The 12,427-nt window shown below is 41.8% G+C and overlaps 1 protein-coding gene across 1 annotated transcript in view; it reads right to left on the reverse strand.

Moving 5' to 3' along the window:
• The window catches only part of HGFAC (HGF activator), a 41,503-nt gene extending 31,247 nt beyond the window's left edge, over positions 1-10,256 (reverse strand). The window contains exons 1-4 of the mRNA XM_010173408.1: positions 10,191-10,256; positions 8,614-8,668; positions 6,697-6,793; positions 1,519-1,592 (exon numbers count right to left, since the gene is read on the reverse strand). Of these exons, the coding sequence (XP_010171710.1) occupies positions 1,519-1,592; positions 6,697-6,793; positions 8,614-8,668; positions 10,191-10,256 (292 nt within the window). The remainder of the gene's footprint in view (positions 1-1,518; positions 1,593-6,696; positions 6,794-8,613; positions 8,669-10,190) is intronic.
• Between the last annotated feature and the right edge of the window lie 2,171 nt (positions 10,257-12,427).

The following is a 12,427-nucleotide window of genomic DNA, read 5'->3' on the forward strand; positions in this document are numbered from 1 at the left end:
TTAATTTTAGATTCTCAGCATGATTCATCTAACATTTGGCTTTTCAAGCGCTCTAGTAGATTGTAATCAGCTTGGCAATGAGTCTCCTGACATGACAGAGTACTCCCTGACAGGGGATGGTGGAAAATACCCTTTGTTGGAAAGTGGGAAGCTAACATCTAAGGGCACTTGGTCATATCCTGCAGACTAAATAAGACAAGTCACATTTGAAAGTAGAGTGAAAGAGAAAAGAGGAATATGATCAGCATTTAGACACAGATCCATAAAAACCCTCAAGGTCATTAAATCTAACCAGTGCAACTTGATTTACCAGTGCTGTTCTGTCACTGTATAAAATGAGAATTAGATATACATGTTCCTTATAAAATGAGATTCCTCAGCATCCAGCTCATGAAACATCAAGTTGGGAGACATAGACAAGTGAGGACTAACCGTCGAGGTACTGCTGACAATAGGGATGCATGTTCCCCAGCAAACTGCTTGGGACATTATGCTTGCATCCAGTGTGTCAATTAAATTTGGGGAGGGACTTTTCATAAGGGCAACTAATGACAAGACAAGGCGAAATGGGTTTAAACTGAAAGAGGGGAGGTTTAGGTTAGATATTAGGAAGAAGTTCTTCACTGTAAGGGTGATCAGACACTGGAACAGGTTGCCCAAGGAAGTTGTTGATGCCCCCTCCCTGGAAGTGTTTAAGACCAGGCTGGATGAGGCTTTGAGCAACCTGATCTAGTGGAAGGTGTCCCTGCTGATGGCAGGGGGATTGGAACTAGATGATCTTTAAGGTCCCTTCCAATCCAAACCATTCTATGATTCTATGATTCTATAAAGTGACATATAGAATGGAGAGTTTGCCGCAGACCTTGGCTTCCCGTTTTAGACAGACTTTCACAATGAAGTAATTGTAGCACTGGAGTGTGGTGACCACATGAAGCTGTAGCACTGCTCAGCTAAGTAACCCTTTCATTGTCCCTTGGTACTCCTGCAATGAATACATCTGTCCTCTCTTCTCTGACGCAGCCCAAAGCCCAAGGAAATCTGGTTTTGAAGGTCTGCTCTTTACCCTGAGATCTTGAGGGAGGACAGCTGGAAGTGATGGCTGTATGTTGTACAGGGTGCAAAATGTTTCTGTACTTTCTAAAAAATTGACTGGTCAAAGAGACAGAAAATGTAGCTGATTAAATGAGAGGAAAACTAAATGGTACATTCAACCCTTGAGGGAAGAGAAGACAATCACCTCTGTGCTCAGCTCAGAGTTCAGATTTCTTTGTAGGCGTTACCATAATTTTTCTCTGAGACTTCAAATTAGTCAACAGAGAGTGAATTAAAGACTGTGTGATATACATAGTCCAATGCTATGGTTATGCGAAGTCACAAAGAGATCCCGGAAACACTTAATGTGAAGGCTTGTTCTGTGTACACCAAATAAAAGTAGCACTGAAGGCACCATCCCTCCTTACTGCAGGCGGCAAAGTAGGAGCCAGGTATGTGGAGCAGCTCAGCAATCGCTCACCTTACCTGAATGGTCTTTAGGCAATGAAGCACAGTGTCCCCATCTCCTGTCCCTGTCATAGTTATGTGTTGTTGAACACCTGAAAAGAATTAAAGGTGCAGTTTAGTGCAGCTTTAAACAATCTGGATGTTTGCATTGAAACTATGTAGCCTTCATTCTTTGGCAAATTCATACCTTTTTCCCTAATTAGCATCTGTTCCATTCAAAATCTCTTAACACCAGAGGAAAAATATGGGGAGTTTTTGGTTTAGTGGAGGTTTTTTTTGTTTGTTTAATTTGTTGGTTTGTTGGTTGTTTTTTTTTTGTTAAAGGTGCTCTGTCCTATTTCTCTCAAACAAAATAAGAATTAAGAATGAGGTGTGGAAGCAGGATCTGAGATCTCCAGTGAATCCTCCAGAAAAACCCAACCTTCTTTCTATTTCTAAGATTAGAAAATGAAAGACAGAAATAAAAACCAAAACCAAAGAAAATAGATTATGTCTCCTTTATTCATGACAAAAGAAGCAAAACAGGACTCAACCCACTTTTTATGCTTGTCAGTTACTTTAACAATCTGTGGAGGCAGGAGACTGTCCACAGAGGGACTTTTTCCTGGCTTTCAGTGGCAAACGTATTTTGCACCCAGTTCCTTTAAAGTATTTCTATTTTTTAACTTGACAGACAAAATGAGGAAATAACTGACACGAGGGTGATTTCCAAATGCACAGATAAAACCTCCCCTTTTTGCAGAGCAGCAGGCTGAATCCTGCACATTGCACCACCCGTGGGAATCCTACCAAGACCAGCTTTGACAACTCTTTTATCCACACACTTTCCTTGCCCCCAACAGTCTGTTATCTCCAAGGCTCACAGCCCCCCAAGGAGCATTAAGCTGCTACTCTTCATTTACAGAGGTAGACTTATAGGCTTCCCCAAGGCCACACAGGGAGTGTGTGACTGAACCGAGGCTGAACCTTGGAGGTCCATGTTGTGTCCCAATGCGCCGTCCACCAAAACATCCTCTCCAACCAGTTCTAATGCAGCATAATAAATATCAGCTGCCACTACACAGGAAAATGAGCAGCTACGTGGCATTGGAAGGAATAGGAGTTTACTTTATCATATCTTGAACAGTTGTGTTATGAAATGTTTTTTCATCCTAGGATGTCACAAGGCAGCTTGAAATTTTATTGTAGAAAATGTCTACCATTTTAACTGCCCTACTTTGCTTCTTAATGAGATGCCATGTGGTATTTAAAGTGCTGTAATTCCTATGGAGCATCTGAATAGGCCCAACACATATTAAGTTGGGTGACCTCAATTACATAAAGTGTGCAAAAAAGAAAGGTGTTTGGTAGTCTAGTGCAGATTAACTTGTCACATTCTTAAAGAGGCTGTTTTCTCACAGGCATTAAGGCCCTTGCAGCTCTACTGGGAGTTAATGGAAATTTCTCCGTGTTCCTTTGGTGGGAAGTGGATTGTGCTTTTCTAAAGGATGATTATTACACTTGAGGATTAAGGTGAGGAGTAAATTGAAAATGGTTCTTGATGGTGCACTGCTTGTGTCATTGTTGGCAAAACAGCCTCTGACTGAATCTCTGTGCTAGCCACGACAAGGAAGGAGAAGCCATACTTTTCTGACTGTCGTAATTATTGATTTGGCAGAGTGACATTACACTGAGCAGCATGGGAGAGGCAAAAGGAAAAGGCAACATATACATCTAAAGAATTCAAGCAAGCTCTGATCATTATTAGAAGAAAAACAATTAATATGCAAATTAATATTCTCTGGAATCTGTCCAGTAGCAGCCAATTTCTAAGCAAATGGACAATGCTCCAAGCAAATGCCTCCTTCCCCATCACCTCACAGTGACTATGAAGAGGCTGGTCCTCCCCTGTGATGTCAGGCTGCCTCCTCAGTACCAGGCTTCTTGCACATTCCCATAATGCCTTTATATTTTCCACCACACCTCTCTCACTGTTTGGGAGATGTTCAGAGCATCCTCAAAGTTAATTCACTAGTCTCTTTTCGTTTTCTTTTTAAAATCTCCTTTTTATTGAGAGGCTTTCCAAAAATGTGATGACATTTTGGTCTCACAGGATGTTACCTCCAGCACACTAAACAAATGGGCTTATTATTCCTTTGTCCTACTTGTAAATGGGCCCACTCTCTAAATTTACCAGATAACAAATGTTTTTACATCAGCCTGTCACATCAAATTATTAATAAAAAAGTGAAAACTTAAAGACACAGATACTGAATTAATTACACCAGATAAGTCCACTACTAGGGATTGATTTAAACAACATTTTAAACTCATGCATGGTAAAAAACATGGGAATGTCCTGGAGGTTCCTTTAGACCTTTTTAGGTGCTGTCCTGACCTTGAGAGATGGCTAGACTTTGCCTGACAACACCAGAGCAACCACCACCAGCACAAGCAAAATCCAGAACCTGATGCTTGTTGTCTCTTGGCTCATCTCACATGTGCTTCTCCTTTCCACGACTGGCATAAACTCTCCATATCGTAATCCAGTTGGCTAAAAATCCCTGCTTTGAACTCTTTTAATTCTGTGGCCAAAGTATCAAACCTTTCTCTTTCCAGAGAAGGTGGTAAGATCAGGTCCTTCCTACAGAGACTTAAGCCCACCCTCGCAACCTGGCACAACAGGGGCCCACATATCCAGCACCCCTGCACAAGATAAGGCTTCTCCAGGGTACGAGTCAACACCTTCCAAGTCACAGCCAAAATCTGAGACAAAATCTGTTCCTCTCGTTCCCCTTGAGCAGGATCTCAAGAAACCCATCCCACCACTGGACACGGGGGCAGGGTGCTGGCAGTATCTCTGCAGCCACAGCTTGGCTGCAATTCAGACCACCCACCCCAGTTGGTCTCATGGGTGTTCATTGCACCCCCATTTTGTCTGTCCCTCCACTGTTATGTCTTTCTGAAGGTGCCAATGAACTTTAGCAACAGTTCCAGCTAATTTTTTTCTCTTCAACACAAAAGGCAAATTTATATGGCATCTTTAGTACCTGGTAAGAGGCCTCTAAATAGTAATTTATCTGTGAAAACAGATTATAATTAAAGGGAAATGCAATACAGGATGCTGTTAAAGGAAGTTTGTTATTTGAATACTGCAATTATTTTGTCTTCTTTCCTGTGTTTTTGATAAATATTTATAAAGATACAACTTGTTTGTTGCTCTCAGAGTAAGCAGGGAGAGGTTTCTGTGGTCAGGACTCTGATTTATGTTGAACCATAAATGTTACAAATGGACAAAGTCATGTCTGATCGCCTTCCACATTTAGCCCTTTGAATGGAGACAGTAACTTTCATAAATGACATATCCAGCTCTGTATTAAGATAAACACTCCTCTTAAATGCTTTCTGCAGGAGGACTATCTTCTTATTGAAATTAATATGATGGTCTAGCACACAATATCTGTGTCATTGTCCTGGTTTCAGCCAGGACAGAGCTAATATAGTATGAGAAAATATATAATAAAATTAAAGCAAATTGAAGCTTTTTCTGGCTCACACATAGAGTCCTGCCTGTAGTCCTGCGTTAAAGTATGACTGGAGGACCAAGGACATGGACCTATTAAGTGCATAATCCAGCACTGTCCTGGTCTGGTCTCCTTGCATTTGCCCATCAAGGGCAGGTTACATCCAGCCTCCCACCATCTCCATCCTTACCAACAGCTCACAGGCAGGCAGGAGCAGGAAGTACACAAGCCTTGTCCTCACCTGCTGCCTGCCAGGTCCCCTGGGATCAGTTATTCAGCATCAGTCCAGCATGGGTGGTGCCAGATCAGACAAAAATGCACAGAGCAGGTTTCCCAACTGCTATTCAGGGCTCTTTCCCCAGCATCTCTGTGCCTGAAGATACATGTCAGGTTGCTTTTAACTTATGAAAGCAGAGTGAACACTGGCCAGAAGGTCAGCCATGGGGTGAAATGGCCTGTCAAAACCAAACAGCTCCAGCTGTCCTCCTCCTCATGTCCTCGCTTGTAAATGGCTTTTTAAAAATCGGAAGCATAAGAGCAAGCTGTCCAGGGTCAGCTCTAAAGTGTGCTCTAACCTTGGATCCCTTCCATCCACGGATTTTTCTGGGTTTTTTTACATTTCTGTGGCCTAACTGGTTAAAAACAAATACACAGACTGTCATGTATTAACAAGATCCATCTTAAGCATTGCATGAAATTAAGTGGGACCAAAGGTCAAAATCTTTGTGGTCACAGTTCATTAAAGACAGGGTTCAACCTGTAAAATTACTCCAGTTCCTTTCATTAAGATATTCTTGAATTCATGTTTCCTTGAGGCTTTTCTTATCTGGACTGTATCTATGAATGTTGGGGAAATTCAGAAGTGGTCTCCTAGTCTGAAGCTCTATGTCTATTTGTGTAAGAAAGTATGTGTTGTGTTGTTTACAATAAACCAGCACTTACACTTAAAACAGATGTGCCATCAGAAAGATGACATGGGTCATGAATATAGACAATCCAGTATAAAAAAATGAGAGTTCTGTCCCACATGGGTGAATAAAATTAACTCTATAAAACATTGTCTCCACCCTGAAAACATGCAAGTATGTACCTTTCATGTAGCTCATCTATGCATATATTTCCACATTACTGGTACCCATATATTCCTGCTTTGTTGCCTTTGATTCCTGGTAATATATGCCAACTAGATAGGTTCATCTGCAAGGATAGTCTTGTTTATTCAGTGCTTGCTGCAGCAGGGTTCCCACCTGACTGCCCCTACCCCAAAATGAGTAATGAGTACTTTTAACAACTTCCACATATGTAAAAGAATAACCCTTGCACAAAATAAGAAGATCTGTCCTTAAACACACTCGTAGAATAAACCATTACCCAACGAAAAGGAGTAATACCTCACTCCTTAGTACTACACTGTCCAAAAGAAGCCTGGTTGCAATCTGGTTAAAAATTAGAGATATGGGGAAAAAAGCCCCAACTTTCCTCAAAAATCAGAGGAAAACCATCTCTGCTGCAGTACGAGTATAGCCCACACAAATCAAACAATTCCTTGACCAAGCATCATCTCTCACAGGTGTCTGTATCTCTCCTTTCTCCTTACCATTTCTCTCAGGAACATAGATTCGATAAACATGAGTGATAAAGGATGATGTTTCCATTTGAATGTTGCCTTCATTTATGAGCAATGTTAACTTACCATTTCTTTCGGGAAAATAGATTTGATAAACATGAGTGATAAAACCTTCCACCATACCGGAAAGGAAATTTGCATAAATTTCCATCCTCCGTAAACACTGAAATACAAGAAAAAAAAACCTCATCATGCAGATGAAATCCAAGCCACAAGTATATATGTTATGTATTATTATATGAAATTATGAAGCTGTACTTTGGACTCTGTCTCTGCAACTTCTAGTGCATAAGAAGAGGCTTAAAATCCTACATAATCACTGAAACAACAAAGATTAATGGGCTCTGCAGTAGCATAAAGATCTCAGATCATTTCAGTTTGAAATATATTGCAGTTTCTGGTACAGCAAATGCCAATTATATTCATTAATTGCAATTACCATTTCTAATTGCGTAGTATTGTAATAGCATATTAAATTGATTTCTGAAGTATTACCCTTTCAGGCTCCATATCACATTGTAACATCTGTTTAAAACAATTAAGGCACCAGACAGTACAAACTGAAATAGAAACAGTCAGAAGAAAGAAAGTTTTAAAGGCTGGGGGAAGACAGATAATTTTGATCATACCACTTTCCCTTGGGGATAAGCAGATTCCTTACAAGTGAGGAGAAATTGATGGGACCACTGTCTAAAAAAGGGCAAGTTTTACATTCATCACATCAGTGATGGGAGTCTAAGAAAGGGTGGTGGGAGTCTGAAGAAGGCTAGTGGGAGTCTAGTAGAAAAAAATCCTTCAATAGAAGTCTTGGGAATGAAAGAGACTGAAGATAAAAAAGACAATTAAAAACTGTCAGAGCTTATTTAAACATTAAACTAAAAGCAATCAGTTTTCAGAGCCAGGAGCATGAATGGGAAGCCATCTATTGCTGTAGGAGAGAAATGGGGTGTATGACCTAGCTGGCAGCACGGCGCATTTCCATTTCTCAGTGACGGTGTACGACTGCTCCTTGTCCTGAGCTTACCCCTTCAGTCACGGATGGGGCTCCTGCACACCCTTGTGATATCTGTTAACCCTCACAAGCCCAGACCCATCATCTCAAAGAGCTCCTGAGGGCAGTTATTAGCTTTATGGAAAAAATAACCTGTGGTCGAAACCCTTCATAACCTGTTGGAATTGTTGTCACTCTATCTGCCCTAACTGTCCCCTTATGTGTCAGTGAGAAATAGCTACTGCCAGCCCCTCTGCTATCCCTTTTGGACGCCTGGTTTTCATTGTCTGAACTAATTAAGCAAACGTTCAGCTATTTACCTTCTCTGATACCTCCTGTTATAAGCAGTTAGGAGACTCGTGAAAATACATCCCCATTCAGAAGACATATTGTAAAAGATATAAAAGACTCTTCTAAGCTAAAAAGGTACCACTAGTGTCCCAGTTGATAGAATCCATTAACAGCAAAAGCACAGGACAACAAAATCTTTAAAAAAGGAAGTCTGCAATGCCCATGCACAGCTAGGATGTCTGATTGTTTAGGTGCCATTGCAACAAACTCAGTCCAACAAATCGCATGGGGCTCAAACCCTTCTCCCATGGAGAGATGAAGGGCTGTGGCAGAAATTGAACCTATGCATAAAAAGAGCTTATGTACTTTAAAGTCACAGGGAAGATGAAGCTCTGATTAAAACAAAGGGAGTTGCACACCTACAGCCACACCTTATTATGAGTGAATATAAGCCACACCAGCTCAGACAAACTAAAACCCCATCAGTACCTTCCCATTAATCTGTGCCTAAAGGAATATTACCTGAGGTTCCTGAACTAATCCCAAATTCCCTTCTACATGGAAATTAATATTGGCATAACCATTCCATAATCCTCATTCATGTTGAAGCAAAGACAGGCTTACTACTGACTTGCACAGCATGGAGACAGACAGGCAGATCATTCTTACTGTCATGAAATCTCTTGGATTTGACTTTGTACCTTGTGGGTGAGTGAACTCATGTTTTGAGCCTCCTCCTGCTCCAGATTTGTAGTGCTAGAAAGAGAAAAAAAGAATATGGATTGGAGACACAAATTCACTCCAGGAACCATTCTATAGAGACAAACATGCTTTCCAGGGTGCCCTGAAATCGTGTTTGTCCCAGTGCTTCTGCAAAGATCCGTTATTTGTGTGTGATTTTTGCTGGGACATACTCTGGTGAAAGCAGGTAGATAAACATTGGCTTGTGAAAGGTTTCTGTTAAACCAGAAACACCCAGTGCAGCACAAAAAAGGCCAAAGCTCTGCTCCATTATATCTATTGCCAAGGGACACAACTCCTGTTTCTTTCGGCAGGAAGCATATATGCACTCTGGGGCCAGTTCACAGTTACAAATAATATCCCAGCATTTGACTTTTCCTGCCATTTAGCTGTATTCCCCCAGGGCATTAGTTGAAAAAGCAACCTCTACTTTATTTGAGTTTGCCAATCGACAACCAAAGAGCACTGGGCTGAGCTGATTTTAAGCCACAGGAAATAATAAAAAGTGGTAATACACATAAAGTGCTGCTGCCACCAAAGGTGCTGACAGCTGAACTATAGCAAAATAAAAATATCACAAAAGCAGTCAAGGAAGCAGCACATCATGAAGGCAGAACTGGGTAGGGGACATAACAAGTAAGGGATAAGACAAAGCTGTTGCTAAGATATATAGGGAGGGCTTGAACAGTCCTGAGGAAGAAACAGTTTTAGCTCTGTACACTGACTCTGTCAGAATTGAGCAGTCTCTAATGGCTTCAGACAAGCCTGATCTTTTCCTGGGCACCATGAATATTCCTCTCTGCTGCTTCCTGCAATGTCTAAGGAGATATGTCTGTACTTCACTGGGACAGTTAGGACTACAGCAACATTTAAGTACATCCAAAGTAGTTTTCAACTAGCTAGTGAAATAAGGCTGATCATAAAGCCACACAACTGGGGGTCCAGGCTATTAGCTGTGCTGCTGGTCCATGACAGGTGCCAGGCCATGGTGGAGTTTAAACGAACTGGTAAAGTCAAACAGTCACTGTTGGGCTCAGCAGTGCTGCAGCTGCCTTGCAGACATACCCAAAAAAAAAAGACATAAAGCACATGATGAAAGGGAGAGGTTTGAAAAGAAGGAGAAGGTTACCTAAGCTGGCATGTTCTGTTACCACGTAGCAGTAAATTCTGGTGGGGTAGCACTCTCCTCCCATGCTACTGCAGGTACCTGCTTGTGTCAACACATCTCTGAGATTCATTTTCCAAGTATTTCAATTTTTGTGGTCCTTCCTCTCCTCCTGTTCTTCCTCCCTAGCAGGGCATGGATGTAGGCAACTTCTTTAAATGCAGGTACATACGGGACCAGCTATCCTATAGGCCCCCTACTTAGTCAGCATTGCTGTGAGCCTCCATCTAGCAAATCCCTTTTGTTTTTCATTTGAAGGACTCTTCCTTTCAGTCTGGTAAGCAGCTTCACTCATCCAACCCCAAGGCAACACTGTCCTGCCAGCCAGCACGTAGGTGATCCACCACTCCAAAACAGAAGAATCAGACTTACCATCCTTGCACAGTCACTGCTCAGAGTCAGAGCCAAGACAACAGTGAAAGGAGCACAGACTTTCATCTTTGCTCTCCTCTCACAAAGGTTTTGCCTGGCAGAGGGAAAATTCCAGGGCTGGGGTGAAGCAGGAGGGTGAATCAGCAATGAGCTTTCACAAGGGCCTGCTATTTACTTGACTTTAAGGTATTTTAGCTTTCTAAGCAAGCAGAGCTGTTATCATTGTTAATCATTAATGTCTTTGTGGGTAGCTGGGAATGCCATGTAGTGAGATATTCTCCCTCAAACTATGGGGAGTGAAGAGTTCACAAAGTGCCTGACCCTCGGAGACGATCACTGGTGTATTCAGTAAGCATTTAAAATCGCCTCCAGAGAAGCTAATCCAATGTTGCTTGTAATTAGAGATGATTTACCATCCAGACGTTTCCTGTCTCTTTCTCTTCAGGAGCTAATTAAAAACATGGTATAGCAATAACAAGGAGCTCCAAGCAAGCCCACTCAGGAGATGACATTACATTGCAAAATATGGACCAGATCAATGCCGGTATCAGTCACAAGAATTACTCATTAACAGATGGTTACCTGCCCAGCCGTGACTTACAACAGCAGCCAGCCTTCCAGTAACAGACTGGGAAATTTAAAAAGAAATAAAATAGACATTACTCTAACAAAACATTTAGTGTACCAAAAAGCTCCCATCTTCATCTGCCTGAGCAAAGCCATCTCTTGTCTTTTAAGTGTTTGGCTGAGATATCTGCACTGCAGACACGTTTCTAGTAGGGATGCAGAGAGCATTGCTAAAACTGAGATTTTACCAGTGGAGTTTGTTTCAGCCCCACCTTGCCCCAAAACCAAAATCCACAGGTTTGGCTGGTACAACTGTGCCTGTGCTTGAGGCTTTTTGCCAGCCATGTCAATCAGGGACCGCACCTGTTCACACCCAAAATCCCCACAGCCACAACAACAGAAAGAGTACCACAGTCCTTGCTTAAGTTGTGCTCTACCCTTTGAAGTTTCACCAGCACAACTATGGAAGGGATGTGATTTGATTTTTTTTATTATTTTTTTTTAACCCAACAAGACCATGGCAGTATGGCCAGCGGGGCAGTGGAGTTATTCCAGAACAATTTTGCCATGATGGTTTATAACGTTGGAGGAGATTTCCACTGGCTATGCTATCACACTGTTGTCATCACAGTAATAGCTCTTGTTAGTACCATTATGCATATAGAGGTCTATGGTCAAAACTTTCCTACTGTCAGCAAGGCCTGGAACAGCAGGAACCAGGCAAATGTGGAATTTTTTCCCAAAGTCCAGCAAAAAGAAAACAAGCAGAGTAAAAGTTATTTGCCTCTATGCATTGTTTCTTACCTGAAGATTTGAAGTAAAAAAAGCTTCATAATAGACTTGTGGAACAGATCTGTCTTATTTTCATTCATTTCAAACCTGGAATTAGGATGTACAGACAGTCTGCTCTGCCTGGGGACACCTTGCAAAGCTGGAACAGAGATTTCCACTTCCTACCCTCATTCTTGACTCAAGCCAACAGGCTTCAAACAGGAACTCCCATACAATGCCTTGTAGACATCTGCTTACCACCCAGGCTACTGAAATAGTGCAAAGAAAGCAAAAAAAGCTGTTAGCGGCTATTCCATCCAGAGTTCCCAAAAGCTCTACAGAAAGAGAGGAGCAGGGGAGCAAGCACTGGACAGTGAGGGGAGGAGGAAGATACTTCTTTCAAGCTGTAGAAATACCCTCTTCCACCCACTTCCAGAATAAAAACCATCCACTTCCAGGATCAGAAAGATTTTATTTCTTTGGTGACTGAGGCAGGCTGTAGGAAAGCATTTTTCCATACATAAAAGTAAGAAAGAAAAAAAGGAAGAATGCATTCTGTGTCCCCGTGTCTGTTCCCAGTTGCTGTAGCTCATAGGCATTGAAGTACAAGTAAGAGTTGTAGAGTGTCTTTCTGGGGAGTCACAACTCAGCTTTTAGCTCAAATTGATTCCTCAACGTAAGAAAAGGGAAGAAGCTCCAAGATCAGGAGCACTTCAGCTGATAGGACAGTACTGGCACAAAGCAAAAGGAAAAGACATCAAAGCCAGGAGGTGCAAGAGCTGCCAGAGAAGCACCACCATGCAATGGGAATTGCCCCTGAGTGAAGTCTGAATAATGACTGAACAGTGATTTCAGGGTTCAGACAGATGTGAATCATTAAAAACCCCTAACTACTTCAT

The sequence above is a fragment of the Antrostomus carolinensis genome, unplaced genomic scaffold, assembly GCF_000700745.2.
Source record: "Antrostomus carolinensis isolate BGI_N321 unplaced genomic scaffold, ASM70074v2 scaffold7488, whole genome shotgun sequence".
NCBI classification, from domain to species: Eukaryota; Metazoa; Chordata; class Aves; order Caprimulgiformes; family Caprimulgidae; genus Antrostomus; species Antrostomus carolinensis.